We start from the raw sequence: 27,169 nt of genomic DNA, 5'->3' as shown, positions 1-27,169 counted from the left end.
GTGTATAAAAAATAAATTGAGCCATAAATCAATGAATGACACTGCACATGTAGAAACGCAACGGATCTCCATATTACATTGAAACATATGTGAGATTCATCGTGCAATATTTACCGTGACCTTGTATTTCCCATAAAAGCAGACGAAGAAGATTGAATGAAATAATTGTGTTGCGGTATATGTAATGTTCTGTGCAGAAGAGGTTGAGCTATGAGTGAGTGAGCCGGAGCGGTAATAACACTGGCTCGTCTATTAACATCTCTTGTTGCCTCAAAAGAGCATTGTCTTTTATTTATAACCTGAAAACGGTCAGATTAAAAGGAGGATAAACACTGAATGGTGAGGAAAATGGTGGCTGTCTGTCAAAGCAAACAGACAATACATACAACATGGTTGGGCATCTTGCACATTAAAGTTAGTCATATCACTTCAATATCATGTTAAACTATATTCCAACATGTGATTGATTGGGGCAGTGTCTCCATATCATCATCACAATCATCAAAATCATCATCACTTTTTATCCCATGACCCCTGCAACTGAGCATGAATTCCAATGAGCAAACTATCAAATTGTTCACTTACATGTGTATCATTTTGTCTGCAACAAATGACAAAACAGTGAGGTTCTGTGATGAAAGGGAGATGGGGGGGGGTGAAAACAATTCTTTACATTTAATGTGTCATATTTCTAATGTCATTTCATAGGCCACGTCACAATTCACGTCTTCAATGTCTATATAGATCATGCTCGGTCACGGAAGATGTTTCACGGTCTGTTTAGAGAGAAACATGAAGCGAGGGAGACGAGTCTTCGGTGGCAACAGTCGCAGAAAGAGCACCCGCCCAACACGGCAACAGCTACAGGAGATGCCTTTGGAGGTTGAGGCAGGGTCAGAGGGTAAAGGCTGTATACCCAGCATCCTCGATTTTAGAGTACACAGCCATCTTGGATCTGCGAGGAGAAGAGAAATTAATGCGGTGAGTTTTTTTTCCCTCTGTTTTTTCCTTTAAAAATATCCACGATGCTCCACCAGGGAAGCGTTGCATGTCAAACCGGTATTATTTTGGCACCCAGCGACCCCGGTTTGGGGGAAATTGGGCCAGTGGTCGAGGTGTAATCCGACCTTTGGCGTTAACGTTTTTGTCTGTACAAATTGAGAGCGACAGAGAACCAAGACATTGCAGGCCCAGTCCGCACAGCAGCCCTCCCCCTCTGCTGTAGTCAAATAGTTATCCCAAGGTTTGAACATTGAGTCCTACTGATGTCTTACAAGCCAGCTGATTTCTCCTGTTTTTATGGAGGGCATTTTCATTACAGGTATAGATAACTAAGTCACAGTTTTCAATGAGCTATTCAAGTCAAACCAACTAGCGCGTATTTTGGTTAGCTTGTTAGCCTGCTATGTTATCTCTGCTTAGCGAGCAGCTAACCTTTACAATGTTCACTGTTCAAACATCCACAAATATCTGGCCTATACATGTAGTTATTGTCGCTTATCGTGATGTTTTGGTTGTGTTCAGCTAACGGTACCTCGTATGATTGTTATGTCTAATTTAGTTCCAGTGTTTCTAGTTAGCCGACTTTTGCTAATCCTAATAACTTAACAACCGAAGTATTTATTCATCCAACTTTATCTAACCAGTGAATTCACTACTTCTTCCTAGTTGTCCAGTTCGAGGGGAATGTAAATCAAACGTCAGCCTAAACTCATCGTGGTCCATTGAATGTTTGCCAGTTACACCTGACTAGTTGCATGAGTTGATAGCCATAGTAGCCTGCTGGTACTTTGACAACACAGTAGCTATTTAAGGCAACTTCCAAGCCACGTCGTTAGCTACTCAACACACACAATACCTACACGATAATATCATGATTTCCCCCATCCCGTCAGTTCATCCAGTAGTCTCTACAATCTGAGAACAAAACATTAGCCTATGCTGTTCTTGGTCTGAAGAGAGATGAGTAGCTACACATCCTGTGGTATTACATGACCGTGTAGCTAAAGGACAAAGACTCATGACTCTCTGTTACAAGATCTACCAGCTATTTATCTGCATTGACACTCAGGGAAAGGTTTTGGTTGCAGGTGGTGATTTGGAGGTCTTGACTGAAATGAAATAGCTATTGGGAAGAATATACCTACTCTAAATGAGCAAACTTTTTTTCAGCCCAACTCTGTGTTTTTGTCCAGGATGTCCAGCTGTGGATTTAATGCATTTAGGCCCCATTCTCTTTTCATATTCCAATGAACACTCTGTTATGAATTTGGGTTGTTTGAGTCAGTCTGAATCTGTAATTTAGAAAACTGAAGACTGACAGCAATCAGAATGGTGATTGATGTGATGTTGACACGGCCCCTGACCTCCGGTGACGCTGTCTGATTTCCTCAGTGTTATCGGTAATGACAAAATAATACATGTTTTTAGATAAGGGTTGAATTAAATGATTCATGCCTAAAAGGATTCAACAATATTTTTTTGTGGTCTTTGTTTCTCTGATGAACTACTGCTTCCATCATTGCCCCTTTGGAAGATAGTCTTTTATGACAGGAATGCGTTTTTTAAAAATAAATTGAGTCTTTTATTTCTTCCCTCGTTAATCAATTCAACCTTCTCTAAAGGAGGCTGTTTGTTTGTTGTTCTGCTTGGCCTGTCCGCTTACTGTTTATTTTTGATTGGCGTGAGGAGTGTGGCTTAATCTCTTTTAATCCAGAACATTTGTTGTGACCCACTGCTGGGAATAGCCTACATTTTTTACAGTGCACTAACAGTCCCCAACATTTCTCATTAGTGTAGTCCCAGATTGGCTGCTGTTGAGTGCACACAGCACAGAGAGAGGCTCAAGCATATCTTGTTTGTGGGTGGGTGGGTGAGATGCAAGCAAAGAAGGCAAGAAAGCTTCTTGTCTGCAAGCTGCTGCCCTGTGTCTGCAAGCTGCTGCCCTGTGTCTGTGTGTGTGTGCCCTGGCTTCCCTGGCTGTGCAGTGGCACAACGGCTGTTGGAGCAGAGGGATCAGCAGCCACACACTGTTGTGTTCTGTCTTCAGCGACTCTAGTTCAGATGGAGTTGGATCACACATGTGTTTCTATTAAAACTCAAGCTAGTCCACAGCCCTTGTCGTCATTTCTACTGCCAAAGAACATGCAGTACCGAGGAGAGATCCAATGGGTCTTCAGGTGTCCACATTCAAGACAAATGTAAGGATACTGTAAACAGACAAAGCTGCACATCTGATGTGGAAGCCCGACAGATGTTACGTCACATATTCTGTAAGTATTAAAAAGCCCCTAAACTGGTAGCCAAGGTCTATGGGTTTGTGATGGAGCCTCAGCCTCACATCATACCTGGCTCAGTAGTTAAAAACAGTTGCTGAACCACATCAATGGGAACTGCTTCTGAGGAGTTAAACCAAAGAGCTGTGCAGGCATGCAGCAACCACAGAGAAAGGTGTGCCAGGCCGTTTGATCTGCCCTAACAGACAGACGGTGGGATTGGGATCTCTTTAGTGAATCAGTGATGTGTTTTAAGAAACATATTGGCCAAAATCCCCCCTGGAAACGCTGGAAGTAGGATAACCTGTGTTTGACGGCGGGGCTGCTGTGGGGGGGGGGGGGGGGGGGGGGGGGGGGGGGGTGCTGCTGTGGGGTGGGTGGAGGTGCTGCTGTGGGGGGGGGGGGGTGGGTGGAGGTGCTGCTGTGGGGGGGGGGGGGGGGGGTGGAGGTGCTGCTGTGGGGGGGGGTGGGTGGAGGTGCTGCTGTGGGGTGGGTGGAGGTGCTGCTGTGGGGTGGGTGGAGGTGCTGCTGTGGGGGGGTGGAGGTGCTGCTGTGGGGGGGGGGGGGGGGGTGGAGGTGCTGCTGTGGGGGGGGGTGGAGGTGCTGCTGCTGTGGGGGGGGGGTGGAGGTGCTGCTGCTGTGGGGGGGGGGGTGGAGGTGCTGCTGCTGTGGGGGGGGGGTGGAGGTGCTGCTGCTGTGGGGGGGGGGTGGAGGTGCTGCTGCTGTGGGGGGGGGTGGAGGTGCTGCTGTGGGGGGGGGGTGGAGGTGCTGCTGTGGGGGGGTGGGTGGAGGTGCTGCTGTGGGGGGGGGGGTGGAGGTGCTGCTGTGGGGGGGGGGGGGTGGAGGTGCTGCTGTGGGGGGGGGGTGGAGGTGCTGCTGTGGGGGGGGTGGGGGGGTGGAGGTGCTGTGGGGTGGGTGGGGGCTGCTGTTGGGGCTGCTGTGGGGTGGAGGTGCTGCTGTGGCGGGGGTGGAGGTGCTGCTGTGGGGGGGTGGAGGTGCTGCTGTGGGGGCTGCTGTGGGGTGGGTGGGGGGGTGGAGGTGCTGCTGTGGGGTGGAGGTGCTGCTGTGGGGTGGGTGGGTCCTGCTGTTGGGGCTGCTGTGGAGGTGCTGCTGTGGGGGGGTGGAGGTGCTGCTGTTGGGGTGGAGGTGCTGCTGTGGGGGGGGGTGGAGGTGCTGCTGTGGGGTGGGTGGGGGAGGATTAAGCATATTTGTTTAGAAATACGGTGCATTCAAAGTATTCAGACCCCTGGACTTTTTCCACATTTTGTTACGTTACAGCCGTATTCAAAAATGTATACAGAACCAGTCAAACGTTTGGACACCTATTTATTCAAGGGTTTTTCTTTATGTTTACTATTTTCTACATTGTAGAATAATAGCGAAGACATCAAAACTATGAAATAACACATGGAATCATGTAGTAACCAAAAAAGTGTTAAACAAATCAAAATATATTTTAGTTACTTCAAAGTAGCCACCCTTTGCCTTGATGACAGCTTTGCGCACACTTGGCATTCTCTTAACCAGCTTCATGAGGTAGTCACCTGGAATACATTTAAATTAACAGGTGTACCTTGCTAAAAGTTAATTTGTGGAATTTCTTTCCTTAATGCGTTTGAGCCAATCAGTTGTGTTGTGACAAGGTTGGGGGGTACACAGAAGATGGCCCTATTTGGTAAAAGAACAAATAAGCGAAGAGAACACATCTCAACATCAACTGTTCAGAGGCGACAGTGTGAATCAGGCCTTCATGGTTGAATTGCTGCAAAGAAAACACTACTAAAGGACACCAATAAGAAGAAGAGACTTGCTTTGGCCAAGAAACATGAGTAATGGACATTAGACCGGTGGAAATCTGTCCTTTGGGCTGATGAATCCAAATTTTGAGATTTAAACAGGACAATTACCCAAGACATCGCCAGGCAGTCTAAGGGCTATTTGACCAAGAAGGAGAGTGATGGAGTGCTGCATCAGATGACCTGGCCTCCACAATTTTCCAACCTCAACCCAATTGAGATGGTTTGGGATGAGTTGGACCGCAGAGGGAAGGAAAAGCAGCCAACAAGTGCTCGGAATATGTGGGAACTCCTTCAACACTGTTGGAAAATCATTCCAGGTTAAGCTGGTTGAGAGAATGCCAAGAGTTTCCAAAGCTGTCAATGCAAAGGTTGGCTTCTTTGAAGAATCTCAAACAGATATCTTTTGTTTTGTTTAACACTGATGCCAGCGGAGCGCTACCTTGCCGACTGCATTGTGCCCGCTGTAAAGTTTGGTGGAGGAATAATGATTTGGGGCTGTTCATGGTTCGGGCTTGACCCATTAGTTCCAGTGAAAGGAAATCTTAACACTACAGCATGCAATGACATTCTAGACGATTCTGTGCTTCCAACTTTGTGGCAACAATTTGGGGAAGGCCCAAAGAAATGCTTTGTCGAGATTGATGTGGATGAACTTGACTGTCCTGCACAGAGCCCTGACCTCACAACCCCACTGAACACCTTTGGGATGAATTGGACCGTCGACTGGAGGCTAGGCCTAATCACCCAACATCAGTGCCTGACCTCTAGTGGAAAGCCTTCCCAGAAGAGTGGAGGCTGTTATAGCAGCGATGGGAATGAGATGTTCGACCTGCAGGTGTCCACACACTCTTGTTCATGTGTACCTTCATGCACCACTTGGGGCTGGATGTTAAACCAAATATATATTACCAGAAAATATTAAGTCACAGGACTCCTAATCAACACCAACCAGGAAAGAGCACTACAACTGAATACTGAAGAATAGTGTAGCTTGTTGTAGCAGCATCCCCATTACCTCTGTGCAGAGCCATAAACAAGGGGTGTACAGTGCACTACCATTGTTAGTGTGTCAATCAACCGGCGGCGCGTGTCTTGAGCTGCCTCCCTGGCAGGAGCTGTGCTTCAGTGAACCCTGACCGAAGGAACGGGCCTCCTGTCACACAGCCAAATGGGGCAATTTAACCAGACCCTGTATATAGGTGTCATAGTCATCAGTGTCAATGAGATACAGAGCAGAGCAGGGCACGTCAGGGCAGAGCAGGGCACGTCAGGGCAGAGCAGGGCACGACAGGACAGGACAGAGCAGGGCACGTCAGGACAGGACAGAGCAGGGCACGTCAGGACAGGGCAGGGCACGTCAGGACAGAGCAGGGCACGTCAGGACAGGGCAGGGCACGTCAGGACAGAGCAGGGCACGTCAGGACAGGGCAGGGCACGTCAGGGCAGAGCAGGGCACGTCAGGGCAGAGCAGGGCACGTCAGGGCAGAGCAGGGCACGTCAGGGCAGAGCAGGGCACGACAGGACAGGACAGAGCAGGGCACGACAGGACAGGACAGAGCAGGGCACGTCAGGACAGGACAGAGCAGGGCACGTCAGGACAGGACAGAGCAGGGCACGTCAGGACAGGACAGAGCAGGGCACGACAGGGCAGGGCACGTCAGGACAGAGCAGAGCAGGGCAGGACAGAGCAGGGCACGACAGAGCAGAGCAGGACAGAGCAGGGTACGACAGCCTCAGGACTACCTGACATGATGACACCATTTCATATTGCTCTCGCACCGGATTCACAACACCATTTCATACTGCTCTCGCACCGGATTCACAACACCATTTCATACTGCTCTCGCACCGGATTCACAACACCATTTCATACTGCTCTCGCACCAGATTCACCACTCCTGTGTGTTGCCCACATAACTAGAATGTAGGGTTGTCAGGATACCACTATTGCCATCCTCAGAGGAAACAAAACATGAAGCAGACTCTGTTTACTGAGGAAAGCAGTCCTGATGTTGAAAGGGGAGACCTAGTCAGTTGAGGACAACAGTCCTGATGTTGAAAGGGGAGACCTAGTCAGTTGAGGACAACAGTCCTGATGTTGAAAGGGGAGACCTAGTCAGTTGAGGACAACAGTCCTGATGTTGAAAGGGGAGACCTAGTCAGTTGAGGACAACAGTCCTGATGTTGAAAGGGGAGACCTAGTCAGTTGAGGACAACAGTCCTGGTGTTGAAAGGGGAGACCTAGTCAGTTGAGGACAACAGTCCTGATGTTGAAAGGGGAGACCTAGTCAGTTGAGGACAACAGTCCTGATGTTGAAAGGGGAGACCTAGTCAGTTGACGACTTAATCCACATCGTCGCTGCCTGGGGAGCAGTTGTTGTTGAGGGTAACTGCCCTGCTCAACGACAGAACGGCAGATTTGTCCACCTTGCCGGCTCGAGGATTCAAACCAATGCTCTTAACCGCTCTTAACTGCTGGGCTACCTGCCTCCCCGTGACGAGCAGCCGTTATGGTGTCACCCAGAACCACCTTGGGTTTCTGATTGGTGTTCTTTTTGCCGTGGAAGATCAGGCATTGTTTTGTCACGGTGCTGGTACTCGTTACAACCCTACTGGAATGAGATGCTATTTCTTTGGTGTAGTGACCAATGCATTGCTTTGTTCTTCTGTTTCTATCTCTTGACAATAGAGATGACCACACTACACTACTCTACCCTGTCTTAACTACTCTCTCTAAAACCCCTCTGACTACACTACACTACTCTGTCTTTAACTACTCTCTCTAAAACCCCTCTGACCACACTACACTACTCTACCCTGTCTTTAACTACTCTCTCTAAAACCCCTCTGACCACACTACTCTTCCCTGTCTTTAACTACTCTCTCTAAAACCCCTCTGACCACACTACTCTTCCCTGTCTTTAACTACTCTCTCTAAAACCCCCCTGACCACACTACTGCCTTCCCTGTCTTTAACTACTCTCTCTAAAACCCCCTCTGGAAGTCCCTGTCCACCCTACTGCCTTTCCTGTCTTAACTACTCTCTCTAAAACCCCTCTGTCCACACTACTCTTCCCTGTCCTATCTACTCTCTCTAAAACCCCTCTGACCACACTACTCTTCCCTGTCTTTAACTACTCTCTCTAAAACCCCTCTGACCACACTACTCTTCCCTGTCTTTAACTACTCTCTCTAAAACCCCTCTGACCACACTACTCTTCCCTGTCTTTAACTACTCTCTCTAAAACCCCTCTGACCACACTACTCTACCCTGTCTTTAACTACTCTCTCTAAAACCCCTCTGACCACACTACTCTTCCCTGTCTTTCACTACTCTCTCTAAAACCCCTCTGACCACACTACTCTTCCCTGTCTTTAACTACTCTCTCTAAAACCCCTCTGACCACACTACTCTACCCTGTCTTTAACTACTCTCTCTAAAACCCCTCTGGAAGTCTCTGACCACACTACTCTACCCTGTCTTTAACTACTCTCTCTAAAACCCCTCTGACCACACTACTCTTCCCTGTCTTTAACTACTCTCTCTAAAACCCCTCTGACCACACTACTCTTCCCTGTCTGAACTACTCTCTCTAAAACCCCTCTGACCACACTACTCTTCCCTGTCTTTAACTACTCTCTCTAAAACCCCTCTGGAAGTCTCTGAGGACTTGATGAATACTCCCATGGTGGTTTATCTGTTGCCAGAAGGCAGTTTGCCCAGAGGACTCCTTTTTAGTCTGGCCAGCCTTGTTACAGAGGAGGGATATCTGACCACGTCGTCTGAAGACTGAATAACTCATTTGTTATTAATGAATGGGTTTCATGTGATGTGTTGCACTATCCTCTAGTTCAGGGGTCGGTAACTTCCCATATGAAGGGCCTGGGACTTGAGCTAGCCTGTTTTCATTTGTAGAGCAGTTCAGGCAGATCAGACATAATCTGTGTCCCAAATGGCTCCCTATAAAGTGCACTAGTTTCTTTACCGGAGTCAAATGGGCTTGGTCTAAACTAGTTGGCTAGGGAATAGGGGGATGTTCCCAGGAAGACAGGCAGAGGTTAGGTGACTACTCAGTGCTCTGTCCTCCCCAGTTACATGGCCCTGATCTAGTCTCTGTTCAGTCTCTGCCCCCCCCCCCCCCCCCCCCCAATGTGTTACAGCTGTTACTTACACCTCTCCTCTGCTCTGCTGGGCCCCTGTGGTCCCCAGACCCAGATTCTAAAATCTGTCCACAAACAACCATAACAAAAACACAGCCATGAATGTGGCACCTCTGAGCTCTGTCAGTTACAGCACCAAATACTGACTGTCCTTGACTATAACAATATTAGTTATGTTTTGGTACCGGGCTACTTGTTGAGCTTGTGGTACAGTAGGTTCATTTCCATATTGGGTACCAGGGTCCTTGTTGAGCTTGTGGTACAGTAGGTTCATTTCCATATTGGGTACCAGGGTCCTTGTTGAGCTTGTGGTACAGTAGGTTCATTTCCATATTGGGTACCAGGGTCCTTGTTGAGCCTGTGTACAGTAGGTTCATTTCCATATTGGGTACTGGGGTCCTTGTTGAGCTTCTGTACAGTAGGTTCATTTCCATATTGGGTACTGGGGTCCTTGTTGAGCTTGTGTACAGTAGGTTTATTTCCATATTGGGTACCAGGGTCCTTGTTGAGCTTGTGTACAGTAGGTTCATTTCCATATTGGGTACCAGGGTCCTTTTTGAGCCTGTGTACAGTAGGTTCATTTCCATATTGGGTACCAGGGTCCTTGTTGAGCTTGTGTACAGTAGGTTCATTTCCATATTGGGTACCAGGGTCCTTGTTGAGCCTGTGTACAGTAGGTTCATTTTAATATTGGGTACCAGGGTCCTTGTTGAGCCTGTGTACAGTAGGTTCATTTCCATATTGGGTACCAGGGTCCTTGTTGAGCCTGTGTACAGTAGGTTCATTTCCATATTGGGTACTGGGGTCCTTGTTGAGCTTGTGTACAGTAGGTTCATTTCCATATTGGGTACCGGGGTCCTTGTTGAGCCTGTGTACAGTAAGTTCATTTCCATATTGGGTACTGGGGTCCTTGTTGAGCTTGTGTACAGTAGGTTCATTTCCATATTGGGTACTGGGGTCCTTGTTGAGCTTGTGTACAGTAGGTTCATTTCCATATTGGGTACTGGGGTCCTTGTTGAGCTTGTGTACAGTAGGTTTATTTCCATATTGGGTACTGGGGTCCTTGTTGAGCTTGTCTACAGTAGGTTCATTTCCATATTGGGTACCAGGGTCCTTGTTGAGCTTGTGTACAGTAGGTTCATTTCCATATTGGGTACCAGGGTCCTTGTTGAGCTTGTGTACAGTAGGTTCATTTCCATATTGGGTACCAGGGTCCTTGTTGAGCCTGTGTACAGTAGGTTCATTTTAATATTGGGTACCAGGGTCCTTGTTGAGCCTGTGTACAGTAGGTTAATTTCCATATTGGGTACCTGTGTACAGTAGGTTCATTTCCATATTGGGTACCAGGGTCCTTGTTGAGCCTGTGTACAGTAGGTTCATTTCCATATGTTGAGCCGGAGGCTGTCCTTACAATCCAGTTGGCTGCACTTTTGAAGTGACCACGCTCTCTTCTACTCTCTCTCCTCTTCTTCTCCTCTCTGTCTCACTCTCATCTCCCTCTCTTGGTGTCTCACTCTCATCTCCCTCTCTTGGTGTCTCACTCTCATCTCCCTCTCTTGGTGTCTCACTCATCTCCCTCTCTTGGTGTCTCCCTCTCTTGGTGTCTCCCTCTCTTGGTGTCTCCCTCTCTTGGTGTCTCCCTCTCTTGGTGTCTCCCTCTCTTGGTGTCTCCCTCTCTTGGTGTCTCCCTCTCTTGGTGTCTCCCTCTCTTGGTGTCTCCCTCTCTTGGTGTCTCCCTCTCTTGGTGTCTGCCTCTCTTGGTGTCTGCCTCTGTCGGTGTCTGTCTCGGTCTCCTTCTGTCTCGGTCTCCCTCTGTCTCGGTCTCCCTCTGTCTCGGTCTCCCTCTGTCTCGGTCTCCCTCTGTCTCGGTCTCCATCTGTCTCGGTCTCCATCTGTCTCGGTCTCCATCTGTCTCTGTGTTTGTGTAATCGGTAGCTCCCCAGAGAAGGACAGAGTGGGTCAGATTTCCTCTCCTATAACCAGTGTGTCTGTCTTCATCCTAACAACCCTTATGTTATGACCATGTCATTCTGTAGGCTGAATGTGTTCAGTCTCTTTGGTCCTTTCTGTTTTTAACACTCGACTGTTCTGCAACCAGCTTGAATGGAAATGGTGACAGACTGGTCTGTCATAGGTAGGGCCAGTCTATCTATAGGGATATGTGTTGTTGGACACACCTAGGAGAGCCTGGAGTTCCAGTATTGCACATTCACACTGCTGGAGGTCTGTCCTGTTTGGGAAATGAATAGTCTGACTGAAGAGCCCACCTGGGACGAGAAGCGGCCTCATTTCCCCCTGTCTCGACGAGGAGCCGCCTCATTTCCCCCTGTCTCGACGAGGAGCCGCCTCATTTCCCCCCCGTCTCGACGAGGAGCCGCCTCATTTCCCCCCGTCTCGACGAGGAGCCGCCTCATTTCCCCCCGTCTCGACGAGGAGCCGCCTCATTTCCCCCCGTCTCGACGAGGAGCCGCCTCATTTCCCCCCGTCTCGACGAGGAGCCGCCTCATTTCCCCCCGTCTCGACGAGGAGCCGCCTCATTTCCCCCCGTCTCGACGAGGAGCCGCCTCATTTCCCCCCGTCTCGACGAGGAGCCGCCTCATTTCCCCCCGTCTCGACGAGGAGCCGCCTCATTTCCCCCCGTCTCGACGAGGAGCCGCCTCATTTCCCCCCGTCTCGACGAGGAGCCGCCTCATTTCCCCCCGTCTCGACGAGGAGCCGCCTCATTTCCCCCCGTCTCGACGAGGAGCCGCCTCATTTCCCCCCGTCTCGACGAGGAGCCGCCTCATTTCCCCCCGTCTCGACGAGGAGCCGCCTCATTTCCCCCCGTCTCGACGAGGAGCCGCCTCATTTCCCCCCGTCTCGACGAGGAGCCGCCTCATTTCCCCCCGTCTCGACGAGGAGCCGCCTCATTTCCCCCCGTCTCGACGAGGAGCCGCCTCATTTCCCCCCGTCTCGACGAGGAGCCGCCTCATTTCCCCCCGTCTCGACGAGGAGCCGCCTCATTTCCCCCCGTCTCGACGAGGAGCCGCCTCATTTCCCCCCGTCTCGACGAGGAGCCGCCTCATTTCCCCCCGTCTCGACGAGGAGCCGCCTCATTTCCCCCCGTCTCGACGAGGAGCCGCCTCATTTCCCCCCGTCTCGACGAGGAGCCGCCTCATTTCCCCCCGTCTCGACGAGGAGCCGCCTCATTTCCCCCCGTCTCGACGAGGAGCCGCCTCATTTCCCCCAGTCTCGACGAGGAGCCGCCTCATTTCCCCCCGTCTCGACGAGGAGCCGCCTCATTTCCCCCCGTCTCGACGAGGAGCCGCCTCATTTCCCCCCGTCTCGACGAGGAGCGGCCTCATTTCCCCCGTCTCGACGAGGAGCGGCCTCATTTCCCCCGTCTCGACGAGGAGCGGCCTCATTTCCCCCGTCTCGACGAGGAGCGGCCTCATTTCCCCCGTCTCGACGAGGAGCGGCCTCATTTCCCCCGTCTCGACGAGGAGCCGCCTCATTTCTCCCCGTCTCGACGAGGAGCCGCCTCATTTCTCCCCGTCTCGACGAGGAGCCGCCTCATTTCTCCCCGTCTCGACGAGGAGCCGCCTCATTTCTCCCCGTCTCGACGAGGAGCCGCCTCATTTCTCCCCGTCTCGACGAGGAGCCGCCTCATTTCTCCCCGTCTCGACGAGGAGCCGCCTCATTTTCCCCCGTCTCGACGAGGAGCCGCCTCATTTCCCCCCGTCTCGACGAGGAGCCGCCTCATTTCCCCCCGTCTCGACGAGGAGCCGCCTCATTTCCCCCGTCTCGACGAGGAGCCGCCTCATTTCTCCCCGTCTCGACGAGGAGCCGCCTCATTTCTCCCCGTCTCGACGAGGAGCCGCCTCATTTCTCCCCGTCTCGACGAGGAGCCGCCTCATTTCTCCCCGTCTCGACGAGGAGCCGCCTCATTTCTCCCCGTCTCGACGAGGAGCTGCCTCATTTGACGAGGAGCCGCCTCATTTGACGAGGAGCCGCCTCATTTGACGAGGAGCCGCCTCATTTGACGAGGAGCGGCCTCATTTCCCCCGTCTTGATGATTTTTATTTCTTTCCAGATCAAAATGTACCAAGGAAATGATGTCATTAACATGATGTAACTAGGCTGGCTACTGCATCGTTTTCTCTTTTATTTGTGACTAATCCTTCTGTTGTGATCTCGTATCCATCTGAGGCATAACAGAGGAACTGGTTGGGCTAAGCCCATTTTAGTCGGGAAAAACACATGAGAAATGGGTCACATTAGTATTCAATGCAGTACAGATACTGATTGGCTAGCTTCTCACAGAATCTCGTTAATCTGCTTCCTTAGCTGATACGCCGACGGTGTCCCATAATGCACCCTATTCCGTATGTAGTGCACTACTTTTTAACCAGAGCCCACAAGCCCTGGTCTAAAGTAGTGCATTATACAGGGTGCAGGTTGCCATTTGGGATTGCTAAGTAGACTTACTGTGGCTGGGTTTGGACAGGATGCTACACAGCTCGGTCGATCTTGTCAAGAAGTAACGGTGCCCGTCCAAGGCCTTGCAGAATTTGGGACGTGATAAACTATGTTGCCCGGAAGCAGAGAGTAGCTCTTATCAGGTCAGCAAGTTAATGAGTGACACTGACATGTCAGTCCTCTCTTAATGTGAAGATCAAGGTCAGATATCTCTTAGTGCATGTATCCTCCACTACGTTGACTTTCTATTACAAACCAACTCTGTTCTGATCATTTACTAAGAGATGGTTTAGTCTAACTAGTCACTCAGATAGTGAGCTTAAATAATCTAACCTTCAGGGCATTCATTGTTTATCACAAAAACATGACATTTTAGGTTTTGTACAACAGCTGGTCTTATAGGTCACCTCTACTACTAGACTATAGTCAGGTGGTCTTTACCTCTACTACTAGACTATAGTCAGGTGATCTTTACCTCTACTACTAGACTACAGTCAGGTGGTCTATACCTCTACTACTAGACTACAGTCAGGTGGTCTATACCTCTACTAGACTACAGTCAGGTGGTGGTCTATACCTCTACTAGACTACAGTCAGGTGGTCTATACCTCCTCTACTACTAGACTACAGTCAGGTGGTCTTTACCTCTACTACTAGACTACAGTCAGGTGGTCTTTACCTCTACTACTAGACTACAGTCAGGTGGTCTATACCTCTACTACTAGACTACAGTCAGGTGGTCTATACCTCTACTACTAGACTACATTCAGGTGGTCTATACCTCTACTACTAGACTACAGTCAGGTGGTGGTCTATACCTCTACTACTAGACTACAGTCAGGTGGTGGTCTATACCTCTACTAGACTACAGTCAGGTGGTCTATACCTCCTCTACTACTAGACTACAGTCAGGTGGTCTATACCTCTACTACTAGACTACAGTCAGGTGGTCTTTACCTCTACTACTAGACTACAGTCAGGTGGTCTATACCTCTACTACTAGACTACAGCCAGGTGGTCTATACCTCCTCTACTACTAGACTACAGTCAGGTGGTCTATACCTCCTCTACTACTAGACTACAGTCAGGTGGTCTATACCTCCTCTACTACTAGACTACAGTCAGGTGGTCTATACCTCTACTACTACTACTAGACTGCAGTCAGGTGGTCTATACCTCTACTACTAGACTACAGTCAGGTGGTCTATACCACCTACGACTAGACTACAGTCAGGTGGTCTATACCACCTCTACGACTAGACTACAGTCACGTGGTCTATACCACCTCTACGACTAGACTACAGTCAGGTGGTGGTCTATACCTCCTCTATGACTAGACTACAGTCAGGTGGTCTATACCTCCTCTACTACTAGACTACAGTCAGGTTGTCTTTACCTCCTCTACTACTAGACTACAGTCAGGTGGTCTATACCTCTACTACTAGACTACAGTCAGGTGGTCTATACCTCTACTACTAGACTACAGTCAGGTGGTGGTCTATACCTCTACTAGACTACAGTCAGGTGGTCTATACCTCCTCTACTACTAGACTACAGTCAGGTGGTCTTTACCTCCTCTACTACTAGACTACAGTCAGGTGGTCTATACCTCTACTACTAGACTACAGTCAGGTGGTCTATACCTCTACTACTAGACTACAGCCAGGTGGTCTATACCTCCTCTACTACTAGACTACAGTCAGGTGGTCTATACCTCCTCTACTACTAGACTACAGTCAGGTGGTCTATACCTCCTCTACAACTAGACTACAGTCAGGTGGTCTATACCTCCTCTACTACTAGACTACAGTCAGGTGGTCTATACCTCTACTACTACTACTACTAGACTGCAGTCAGGTGGTCTATACCTCTACTACTAGACTACAGTCAGGTGGTCTATACCACCTACGACTAGACTACAGTCACGTGGTCTATACCACCTCTACGACTAGACTACAGTCAGGTGGTGGTCTATACCTCCTCTACTACTAGACTACAGTCAGGTGGTGGTCTATACCTCCTCTATGACTAGACTACAGTCAGGTGGTCTATACCTCCTCTACTACTAGACTACAGTCAGGTGGTGGTCTATACCTCCTCTACTACTAGACTACAGTCAGGTGGTGGTCTATACCTCCTCTACTACTAGACTACAGTCAGGTGGTGGTCTATACCTCCTCTACCACTAGACTACAGTCAGGTGGTGGTCTATACCTCCTCTACTACTAGACTACAGTCAGGTGGTGGTCTATACCTCCTCTACTACTAGAATAGAGTCAGGTGGTGGTCTATACCACCTCTACTACTAGACTACAGTCAGGTGGTGGTCTATACCTCCTCTACTACTAGACTAGAGTCAGGTGGTCTATACCTCCTCTACTACTAGACTACAGTCAGGTGGTCTATACCTCCTCTACTACTACTAGACTACAGTCAGGTGGTCTATACCTCCTCTACTACTACTACTATACCTCCTCTACTACTACTACTAGACTACAGTCAGGTGGTCTATACCTCTACTACTAGACTACAGTCAGGTGGTCTATACCTCCTCTACTACTAGACTACAGTCAGGTGGTCTATACCTCCTCTACTACTACTAGACTACAGTCAGGTGGTCTATACCTCCTCTACTACTACTAGACTACAGTCAGGTGGTCTATACCTCCTCTACTACTACTAGACTACAGTCAGGTGGTGGTCTATACCTCTACTACTACTAGACTACAGTCAGGTGGTGGTCTATACCTCTACTACTAGACTACAGTCAGGTGGTGGTCTATACCACCTCTACTACTACTAGACTACAGTCAGGTGGTCTATACCTCCTCTACTACTACTAGACTACAGTCAGGTGGTCTATACCTCCTCTACTACTACTAGACTACAGTCAGGTGGTCTATACCTCCTCTACTACTACTACTACTACTAGACTACAGTCAGGTGGTCTATACCTCCTCTACTACTACTAGACTACAGTCAGGTGGTCTATACCTCCTCTACTACTACTAGACTACAGTCAGGTGGTCTATACCTCCTCTACTACTACTACTACTACTAGACTACAGTCAGGTGGTCTATACCTCCTCTACTACTAGACTACAGTCAGGTGGTCTATACCACCTCTACTACTACTACTAGACTACAGTCAGGTAGTCTATACCACCTCTACTACTACTACTAGACTACAGTCAGGTGGTCTATAGGTCACCTCACTGTCTCCCATTGACACATCACACATGCATCTCTTCTAGACTGCAGACACTTTATGAACGGATGGGGTTCTATTGCATGTTGTTGCTTTCCAGAGCTGCACATGAAAAACCACCACTTAACCTACATCTGCACGCTCGGTGTGTCTAACTGTGTTGGCTGGCCTCTAACAGAATTAAGAGTTTATAGCTGTACTACTAGTCTGAGTTGTAGTCTGACTCTGTTTATTAACCCCTGTATCTCCTCCTCTGTCAAGCTGTGCCATTGATACCCACTAGACTAGAGTCTCCAGTAGCCAGATGGGTAGGAGAGGAAAGGAGATCCAAAATGGAGGCCCAGTGGAGAGGTTTTGGCCCTGCCTGGAGTGGAGGTAATGGGACTGTGCCGCTGATGCCCACTAGATTAGAGCCTGCAGCCACCAGCTGGATAGGTGACTGGTGAGAATTAGATCCAAAATGGCGTCCCGGTGGGAAGGTGTGGGCCCTGCCTGGAGTGGAGGTAATGGGACTGTGCCGCTGATGCCCACTAGATTAGAGCCTGCAGCCACCAGCTGGATAGGTGACTGGTGAGAATTAGATCCAAAATGGCGTCCCAGTGGGAAGGTGTGAGCCCTGCCTGGAGTGGAGGTAATGGACTTGAGTGCTGCACCTGGCTCCAGAGCTGTTAGGTGGGCGCTGGGGCACGGCGGTTAAACTACTGCTGCTGAGTAGGAGGGAGGAAACCCAGCTGTCTGAATGGGTTTGCAGAACATCACAATGCCACCCTGCCAGCTCTATAACTCTGGCTGCAGCACAGGAGGCTGCTGAGGGGAGGATGGCTCATAATAATGGCTGGAATAGAGTGAATGGAATGGTATCAGACACATGCATTCCATGAGCTCATGAGTTTCATACCTTTCCGTTTATTCTGTTCCAGCCGTTACTATGAGCCGTCCTCCCTAATGAAGGCGCCACCAGCCTCCTGTGAGCTGCATACTGGTGTTCTGAAAGGGATCAATAAGAAGCAGGAAGTCGTCATGTTTCCCAGTGATCTAGCCCTGAAAGAGCAGGGTATGATGAGAGGAAGTCATGTTTCCCAGTGATCTAGCCCTGAAAGAGCAGGGTATGATGAGAGGAAGTCATGCTTCCCAGGGATCTAGCCCTGAAAGAGCAGGGTATGATGAGAGGAAGTCGTCATGTTTCCCAGTGATCTAGCCCTGAAAGAGCAGGGTATGATGAGAGGAAGTCTCTCACGACGAGAGAAGTTGGAGCTGAATACAAGCAGCCTCTAAATTCACCTGTTCCACCAAGGGGTTGATGAATGGACTCCGTTGGTCAACTGAGAGTTCTTTAGTCCAGCAGTCTCCTGTTTTGGAGTTTATTTTTCACGTCCTCTATGTTTTTACACATGTTACGGTGTTGGGAGTTAGTTATAACCAAGTTATTAATGTGGTTATGACAGGCTATAGGTCAGTCCCTATTGGTCACATGCATGCGATGTTTACATGTGTCACGTAAAGAGAGCAAGGTTTGAGGGAATAGGGAATGTATATCCTAAACAAATGAGGGATTTCTGTAATGAAGTGTTTCAGTCAAGGGGGAAAAACAAGTAAGAAACTAGAGATGTCTTACGCTGCAGCTTCAGCACCACGGACAGCGGCAATCACACTGTTGGTGTTTCTGTGGTCGCTGCAGGAGGAGAGAGAGACACGCGCCCGGCCCGGCCCAAATCAGTTTCCATCTGGCTCCCTCTGGAGTCATCTGTCTTCCATAAACAGTCCTCTTAAAGCAGCTCAGTGCCCGCTGGTTGGCTGGCTTAAAGCAGCTCAGTGCCCGCTGGTTGGCTTGCTTAAAGCAGCTCAGTGCCCGCTGGTTGGCTGGCTTAAAGCAGCTCCGTGCCCACTGGTTGGCTGGCTTAAAGCAGCTCCGTGCCCACTGGTTGGCTGGCTTAAAGCAGCTCAGTGCCCGCTGGTTGGCTGGCTTAAAGCAGCTCCGTGCCCACTGGTTGGCTGGCTTAAAGCAGCTCCGTGCCCACTGGTTGGCTGGCTTAAAGCAGCTCAGTGCCCGCTGGTTGGCTGGCTTAAAGCAGCTCCGTGCCCACTGGTTGGCTTGCTTAAAGCAGCTCAGTGCCCACTGGTTGGCTTGCTTAAAGCAGCTCAGTGCCCACTGGTTGGCTTGTTTAAAGCAGCTCGGTGCTCACTGGTTGGCTTGCTTTTGTTTGGCCCCCTAAGTTTTCTGAACCAATAAAAATGAACCTTTTAAAATGATATATTTTTTTAATGTTCATTGTTGGACCTTCAGACTGTAAAAACACCAAGTGATTTTAATTGAGTAAAGCTGTTCCCAGGTATTCCCAGGCATGATAGAGACACGTGATCAGATACAATTTAATCAAGGTTAGAAATTATTGTTTTAGTCATATTATCTGATTTGTTCTTCTTGTGGTCAATTTCCAGTCTACGAATGATTTGTCATGATGTTCCCGACCGTCCGTTCCAGAAAAGATTGTCCCGTTGAAGATCCTTTCAATAAGATGTATTTTCCATGTATAAAAACACAAGTTTTAACATTTCTACCAGTCGAAAGAACAGATGACTCGGTCTACATTTAACCTCCCGGTGGGGTGACCTGTCTGTTTAACCTCCCGGTAGGGTGACCTGTCTGTTTAACCTCCCGGTGGGGTGACCTGTCTGTCTAACCTCCCGGTGGGGTGACCTGTCTGTTTAACCTCCCGGTGGGGTGACCTGTCTGTCTAACCTCCCGGTGGGGTGACCTGTCTGTTTAACCTCCCGGTGGGGTGACCTGTCTGTTTAACCTCCCGGTGGGGTGACCTGTCCTGTTTAACCTCCCGGTGGGGTGACCTGTCTGTTTAACCTCCCGGTGGGGTGACCTGTCTGTCTAACCTCCCGGTGGGGTGACCTGTCTGTTTAACCTCCCGGTGGGGTGACCTGTCTGTTTAACCTCCCGGTGGGGTGACCTGTCTGTTTAACCTCCCGGTGGGGTGACCTGTCTGTTTAACCTCCCGGTGGGGTGACCTGTCTGTTTAACCTCCCGGTGGGGTGACCTGTCTGTTTATACTCCCAGGTCTGTCTGATTCCAGTGGGATGATAAGACGTTCCTTTTGTCCTCCCAGCATGGCCTTCTCTAGTATTCTACTCTTGACAGAGAGCCAGACTGGACTGTAGTGTATTGGCTGTGAGTGGGGCACTTCTGATTCCTGACACTTAATCAGTAAGTGCTTCTGGCGTCCATCTTGATTTATCTCCAGCTAAATGGTGGGTCATCAGTCTTTTTGTCAGGACTGGAGGTGAGGTGTTATTCTGTTCCCTCCACCCACTGCCTCTCTTCTCCTCCACGGCCTCTCCTCCACGGCCTCTCTCCTCCTCCTGTCCTAGCCTCCTCCACGGCCTCTCTCCTCCTCCATGGCCTCTCTGGCCTGGCTGGGACACATCTGTCTGGAACTCCAATGTGTTTAGGAACATCTGTTCAGAGGTCAGTTTAATGTCGTCTGCTCAACGTCCTGGTCCCTACCATACAATTCTAGCAAAATATACTACCGCTGGATTTCTGTTGTGGTTAATGGGCCCCTGTCATTTAAACAAATATGTTTTAAAAGTAGACTAAAGCCAGTCTACACTGCATGATTTATCTGGCCCAGACAAGTCTTTGAGAAGGGAGACAAAACCCCCATGTTGTTGCCTACTCTGGGTGTGCGGGCATCATTAGGCTTGGACGACATACCGTTTTATACCGGGGTATTGTGAAATACCCACGGTATGATTTTCAATACCGATTTAAAATAAATATTTATTTTACGGGGCAGTTTGGGTCACTGCGGGGTTACGTGCTGCTCCACTGCTTATAACCAACAATGAGGTTAAGTAGAACTCTGAGATATCTGACGTCTTGAATACATTCTATCCAGCTCAGGGCTCCAGCTATACATTTGGTTTGCTAACTTGCTAGCTAAGTGTCTAGATGTCAAGATCAAACTACTTGGTTACAGCAGAGATATTCAGCCCCCCCCCCCCCCGCCTCCCGATCAAGATCCCTGTTGCCATGTTAGGTTGATCTCCCAGTGCAGGCTGTGCAGTACCTGTGTTTGGTGGGAGCTAATAAAGGGGACATTGACTGGATTGATCCGTGAGACACATTTGAGTACAGAAATTGACAGAATTGGAGTATAGGACCGTTTTTCATGTTCTAGCGGCGGAGTTTCAGTCCAACGCTAGCGCGGAGTTTCAGTCCAACGCTAGCGCGGAGTTTCAGTCCAACGCTAGCGCGGAGTTTCAGTCCAACGCTAGCGCGGAGCACATATGTTACCCTGTCAGGTAGAGGAAGTCGGTGATTCTCCTCAGGTGGAGTCTGCTGCTGACGGTGCTGTATGTAGTATACGGTCCACTGATTGGACGACCACTCCTGCCAGGAACAGTTTCTGAGGCGTGTCTGGCTCTTGAGCTCCAGCAAGGAGCCAGTCAGCCGGGGAGGAGGGAGGCGGGCGCTGTGGCGGGCAGGGAGGGAAGGAAGGAGGGAGGCGGGCAGGGAGGGAGGCGGGCAGGGAGGGAAGGAGGGAGGCGGGCAGGGAGGGAAGGAGGGAGGCGGGCAGGGAGGGAAGGAGGCGGGCAGGGAGGGAAGGAGGGAGGGCGGGAAGGAGGGAGGGAGGCGGGCAGGGAGGGAAGGAGGGAGGGCGGGAAGGAGGGAGGGAGGCGGGCAGGGAGAGAGGGAGGGAGGGAGGGAGGCGGGCAGGGAGGGAAGGAAGGAGGGAGGCAGGCAGGCAGGCAGGCAGGGAGTGAAGGAGGGAGGCGGGCGCCGTGGCGGGCAGGAAGGAGGGAGGCGGGAAGGAAGGAGGGAGGCGGGCAGGGAGGGTAGGAGGGAGGCGGGCGCTGAGGCGGGCAGGGAGGGAAGGAGGGAGGTTGGTAGGAAGGGAAGGAGGGGTGCCGAGGCGGGCAGGGAGTCCCAGCTGCTCTGAGGAAGAGGCCCACTTCACACACTGACTCCCAGGTGCCCATCTCTCACAGGGACCAGGCTTTTATGTATAAAATTGCAGGTGGTGGTTTTGAACGAGGCTGAAGAAGAACAGATATATGAAGAATAGGTGACACTGTTATTACAGTATTATTGCCGATGAGTTTCGTTTTGTTACAGATGCTGTCAGGCCATGTTAGGTGTATTTCATAACCTATAGAGGTTTCTAAACATGACTCCTACTTTCTGAACTGATACACATCAATCCGCCTATATAAGACCTTGTGTTGGTTCCATAACTGACTGCTCCGTGTAGGAAGCAGCTGAAGACTGAGACATCAGCCACCCCCGCATCCATCTGCCTGACTCTGGGCCCCATTGTGGACATTGCACTCAATGCTCTCTGAATCTACCAACTTCAGTCTGATGTTTCCCTAAACAGCCAGAACCAAACTGTTTAGAAAATCCATCTAAAGCCGTGAACTCTTCTCGTGGACAGATGACATCCTTTCACGTCTCTACACAAAGCCTATTCCCTCTCCATCAGTACTGCCTTCAGCGGTACCAGTAGGCTTATCAAATGGTACTAGTCTGTGTAATAGTGTGAGGTGTTCCCAGGCTTATATTTGGCTGTTGTGTGAAACCGACACCAGGCAGGAAGGAAGGCAGAGAGGTTTCTTGCTGGGTTTGTTGTTGACCTGGATAACCTGCTGAACAGAACTGTTGGTTGGTAGCAGGCAGCAGCACCATAGAATTGGAATCACAAGAATGGACATTCAACTCAATGGGTGGGTGATGGCGGATTGACTTGCAATCCCCCCTTATCAGTCTACACACACAACCCCATCATGACAAAGCAAAAACAAATGTTTGCCCATTTTATTTAAAAATGATAATAAAAAGACAAATGTACCATATTTTTCAGACTCAGTAATTTGTTGAAGCAGCGATTTACAGCCTCAAGTCTTATTGGTTATGACGCTACAAGCTTGGCACACCTGTATTTGGGGAGTTTCCCCCCATTCTTCTCTGCAGATCCTCTCAAGCTCTGTCAGGTTGGATGGGGAGCATCGCTGCACAGCTATTTTCAAGTCTCTCCAGAGATGTTCAATCGGGTTCAAGTCCGGGCTTGAACCATCCATCCTTTCCCCCCCCTACTCCTTAATGTCCTGATGACTGGTCACCATCCTTTACCCCCCTACTCCTTAATGTCCTGATGACTGGTCTTCATCTAGTCACCATCCTTTACCCCCCTACTCCTTAATGTCCTGATGACTGGTCTTCATCTAATCACCATCCTTTACCCCCCCTACTCCTTAATGTCCTGATGACTGGTCTACATCTAGTCACCATCCTTTACCCCCCTACTCCTTAATGTCCTGATGACTGGTCACCATCCTTTACCCCCCTACTCCTTAATGTCCTGATGACTGGTCTACATCTAGTCACCATCCTTTACCCCCCTACTCCTTAATGTCCTGATAACTGGTCTTCATCTAGTCACCACCATCCTTTACCCCCCCTACTCCTTAATGTCCTGATGACTGGTCTTCATCTGGTCACCATCCTTTACCCCCCCCTACTCCTTAATGTCCTGATGACTGGTCTACATCTAGTCACCATCCTTTACCCCCCTACTCCTTAATATCCTGATGACTGGTCTACATCTAGTCACCATCCTTTACCCCCTACTCCTTAATGTCCTGATGACTGGTCTTCATCTAGTCACCATCCTTTACCCCCCCCTACTCCTTAATGTCCTGATAACTGGTCTTCATCTAGTCACCACCATCCTTTACCCCCCCTACTCCTTAATGTCCTGATGACTGGTCTACATCTAGTCACCATCCTTTACCCCCCTACTCCTTAATATCCTGATGACTGGTCTACATCTAGTCACCATCCTTTACCCCCTACTCCTTAATGTCCTGATGACTGGTCTTCATCTAGTCACCATCCTTTACCCCCCCCTACTCCTTAATGTCCTGATAACTGGTCTTCATCTAGTCACCACCATCCTTTACCCCCCCTACTCCTTAATGTCCTGATGACTGGTCTTCATCTAGTCACCATCCTTTACCCCCCTACTCCTTAATGTCCTGATGACTGGTCTACATCTAGTCACCATCCTTTACCCCCCTACTCCTTAATGTCCTGATGACTGGTCTACATCTAGTCACCATCCTTTACCCCCTACTCCTTAATGTCCTGATGACTGGTCTTCATCTAGTCACCATCCTTTACCCCCCCCTACTCCTTAATGTCCTGATAACTGGTATTCATCTAGTCACCACCATCCTTTACCCCCCCTACTCCTTAATGTCCTGATGACTGGTCTTCATCTGGTCACCATCCTTTACCCCCCCCTACTCCTTAATGTCCTGATGACTGGTCTACATCCTTTACCCCCCCTACTCCTTAATGTCCTGATGACTGGTCTACATCTAGTCACCATCCTTTACCCCCCTACTCCTTAATGTCCTGATGACTGGTCTACATCTAGTCACCATCCTTTACCCCCCCTACTCCTTAATGTCCTGATGACTGGTCTACATCTAGTCACCATCCTTTACCCCCCTACTCCTTAATGTCCTGATGACTGGTCTTCATCTAGTCACCATCCTTTACCCCCCTACTCCTTAATGTCCTGATGACTGGTCACCATCCTTTACCCCCCCTACTCCTTAATGTCCTGATGACTGGTCTTCATCTAGTCACCATCCTTTACCCCCCCTACTCCTTAATGTCCTGATGACTGGTCTACATCTAGTCACCATCCTTTACCCCCCTACTCCTTAATGTCCTGATGACTGGTCACCATACTTTACCCCCCCTACTCCTTAATGTCCTGATGACTGGTCTACATCTAGTCACCATCCTTTACCCCCCTACTCCTTAATGTCCTGATGACTGGTCACCATCCTTTACCCCCCCTACTCCTTAATGTACTGATGACTGTACATCTAGTCACCATCCTTTACCCCCCCTACTCCTTAATGTCCTGATGACTGGTCTTCATCTAGTCACCATCCTTTACCCCCCTACTCCTTAATGTCCTGATGACTGGTCTTCATCTAGTCCCCACCAACGGTCTTTGGCCTAAACTGTAACATGGGTCCGACATGTCTAGTTTGTGCTGCTAGATGGAGAATTTTTGCTTCAAAAAGGGAAATGTAGAAAACATATTTTCAAAATACAACATGAAGGCATCTGGGAAGTCAAAGATACTGCATCCGGGCCTACGTTTAGGCTGGTTGTTTTTTTGCTCAGCTAGTTATTAAAAAAACACTTAAAAAAATATCACTTTTCAGCGACACTTTACATAATCCTAAACTAAGGATAGTGACATTGCACCAAACACTTTATCTGCTAAAAGCTAATACTATTAGATGAGCAGTGTGTGTGTGTGAGGGTGTGTGTGAGGGTTGATACTCGGTGCTTTCATGATAGACGAGCCTCTTCCACAGGAGCCATGTGTTTTTAGGAAGATAAGACAACCTGACCTCACTGAAGCTGGCTGCACTAGTAGGTCAGGTCAGCTGTTGTCAACAAACCAGCTAATCCAACTCCTATGATCAATGACTTCCACTGCTCAGCTATGTGACCAACCAGGACATGGAGTTCACCCCTACCCCTGGCTCCTATTGGCAAGGACTTTGACAGGGAGGAGGGGCTTATGGCCAGCTCCAGACTGTGATTGGCTATCATCACTCGTTGTCAGTCACTCTATGTTGTCATAAACCAGTGGTCAGCAACCTTTCCCAGTCAAAAAGCCAAGATCTAAGTTCTTAAATATACAGTAAAACATTTCTTAAAAAATGTACCATTAACCTCCTAAAAAAATAGTTATTTAGGAATGAGGTTGGTGCAGTATTCCTAATACATTATCACAGCATATTCACCATATGCCTGGCCTGACAATCTTGTTCTTCTCAAGCCGTATTATATTTCAAAACACAACACAACAGTTGGTGTAGCAGTAGCTCGGCAGAGCTGAGGGTATCATGACAACACAACAGTTGGTGTAGCAGTAGCTCGGCAGAGCTGAGGGTATCATGACAACACAACAGTTGGTGTAGCAGTAGCTCGGCAGAGCTGAGGGTATCATGACAACACAACAGTTGGTGTAGCAGTAGCTCGGCAGAGCTGAGGGTATCATGACAACACAACAGTTGGTGTAGCAGTAGCTCGGCAGAGCTGAGGGTATCATGACAACACAACAGTTGGTGTAGCAGTAGCTCGGCAGAGCTGAGGGTATCATGACAACACAACAGTTGGTGTAGCAGTAGCTCGGCAGAGCTGAGGGTATCATGACAACACAACAGTTGGTGTAGCAGTAGCTCGGCAGAGCTGAGGGTATCATGACAACACAACAGTTGGTGTAGCAGTAGCTCGGCAGAGCTGAGGGTATCATGACAACACAACAGTTGGTGTAGCAGTAGCTCGGCAGAGCTGAGGGTATCATGACAACACAACAGTTGGTGTAGCAGTAGCTCGGCAGAGCTGAGGGTATCATGACAACACAACAGTTGGTGTAGCAGTAGCTCGGCAGAGCTGAGGGTATCATGACAACACAACAGTTGGTGTAGCAGTAGCTCGGCAGAGCTGAGGGTATCATGACAACACAACAGTTGGTGTAGCAGTAGCTCGGCAGAGCTGAGGGTATCATGACAACACAACAGTTGGTGTAGCAGTAGCTCGGCAGAGCTGAGGGTATCATGACAACACAACAGTTGGTGTAGCAGTAGCTCGGCAGAGCTGAGCGTATCATGACAACACAACAGTTGGTGTAGCAGTAGCTCGGCAGAGCTGAGGGTATCATGACAACACAACAGTTGGTGTAGCAGTAGCTCGGCAGAGCTGAGGGTATCATGACAACACAACAGTTGGTGTAGCAGTAGCTCGGCAGAGCTGAGGGTATCATGACAACACAACAGTTGGTGTAGCAGTAGCTCGGCAGAGCTGAGGGTATCATGACAACACAACAGTTGGTGTAGCAGTAGCTCGGCAGAGCTGAGGGTATCATGACAACACAACAGTTGGTGTAGCAGTAGCTCGGCAGAGCTGAGGGTATCATGACAACACAACAGTTGGTGTAGCAGTTGCTCGGCAGAGCTGAGGGTATCATGACAACACAACAGTTGGTGTAGCAGTAGCTCGGCAGAGCTGAGGGTATCATGACAACACAACAGTTGGTGTAGCAGTAGCTCGGCAGAGCTGAGGGTATCATGACAACACAACAGTTGGTGTAGCAGTAGCTCGGCAGAGCTGAGGGTATCATGACAACACAACAGTTGGTGTAGCAGTAGCTCGGCAGAGC

The 27,169-nt window shown here is 49.4% G+C and overlaps 1 protein-coding gene across 1 annotated transcript in view; it reads left to right on the top strand.

Moving 5' to 3' along the window:
* The first annotated feature begins 730 nt into the window (after positions 1-730).
* LOC139393678 (CCR4-NOT transcription complex subunit 2-like) overlaps positions 731-27,169 on the top strand; it is an 88,424-nt gene continuing 61,985 nt past the window's right edge. Inside the window, exon 1 of the mRNA XM_071142021.1 lies at positions 731-981. Within this exon, the coding sequence (XP_070998122.1) occupies positions 748-981 (234 nt within the window). The 5' untranslated portion in view covers positions 731-747. The remainder of the gene's footprint in view (positions 982-27,169) is intronic.

The sequence above is a fragment of the Oncorhynchus clarkii genome, unplaced genomic scaffold (assembly GCF_045791955.1).
Source record: "Oncorhynchus clarkii lewisi isolate Uvic-CL-2024 unplaced genomic scaffold, UVic_Ocla_1.0 unplaced_contig_795_pilon_pilon, whole genome shotgun sequence".
Taxonomy (NCBI): domain Eukaryota; kingdom Metazoa; phylum Chordata; class Actinopteri; order Salmoniformes; family Salmonidae; genus Oncorhynchus; species Oncorhynchus clarkii.
The sequence above is the reverse complement of the archived record's forward strand: the minus strand, read 5'-3'. Positions and strand labels throughout refer to the sequence as shown.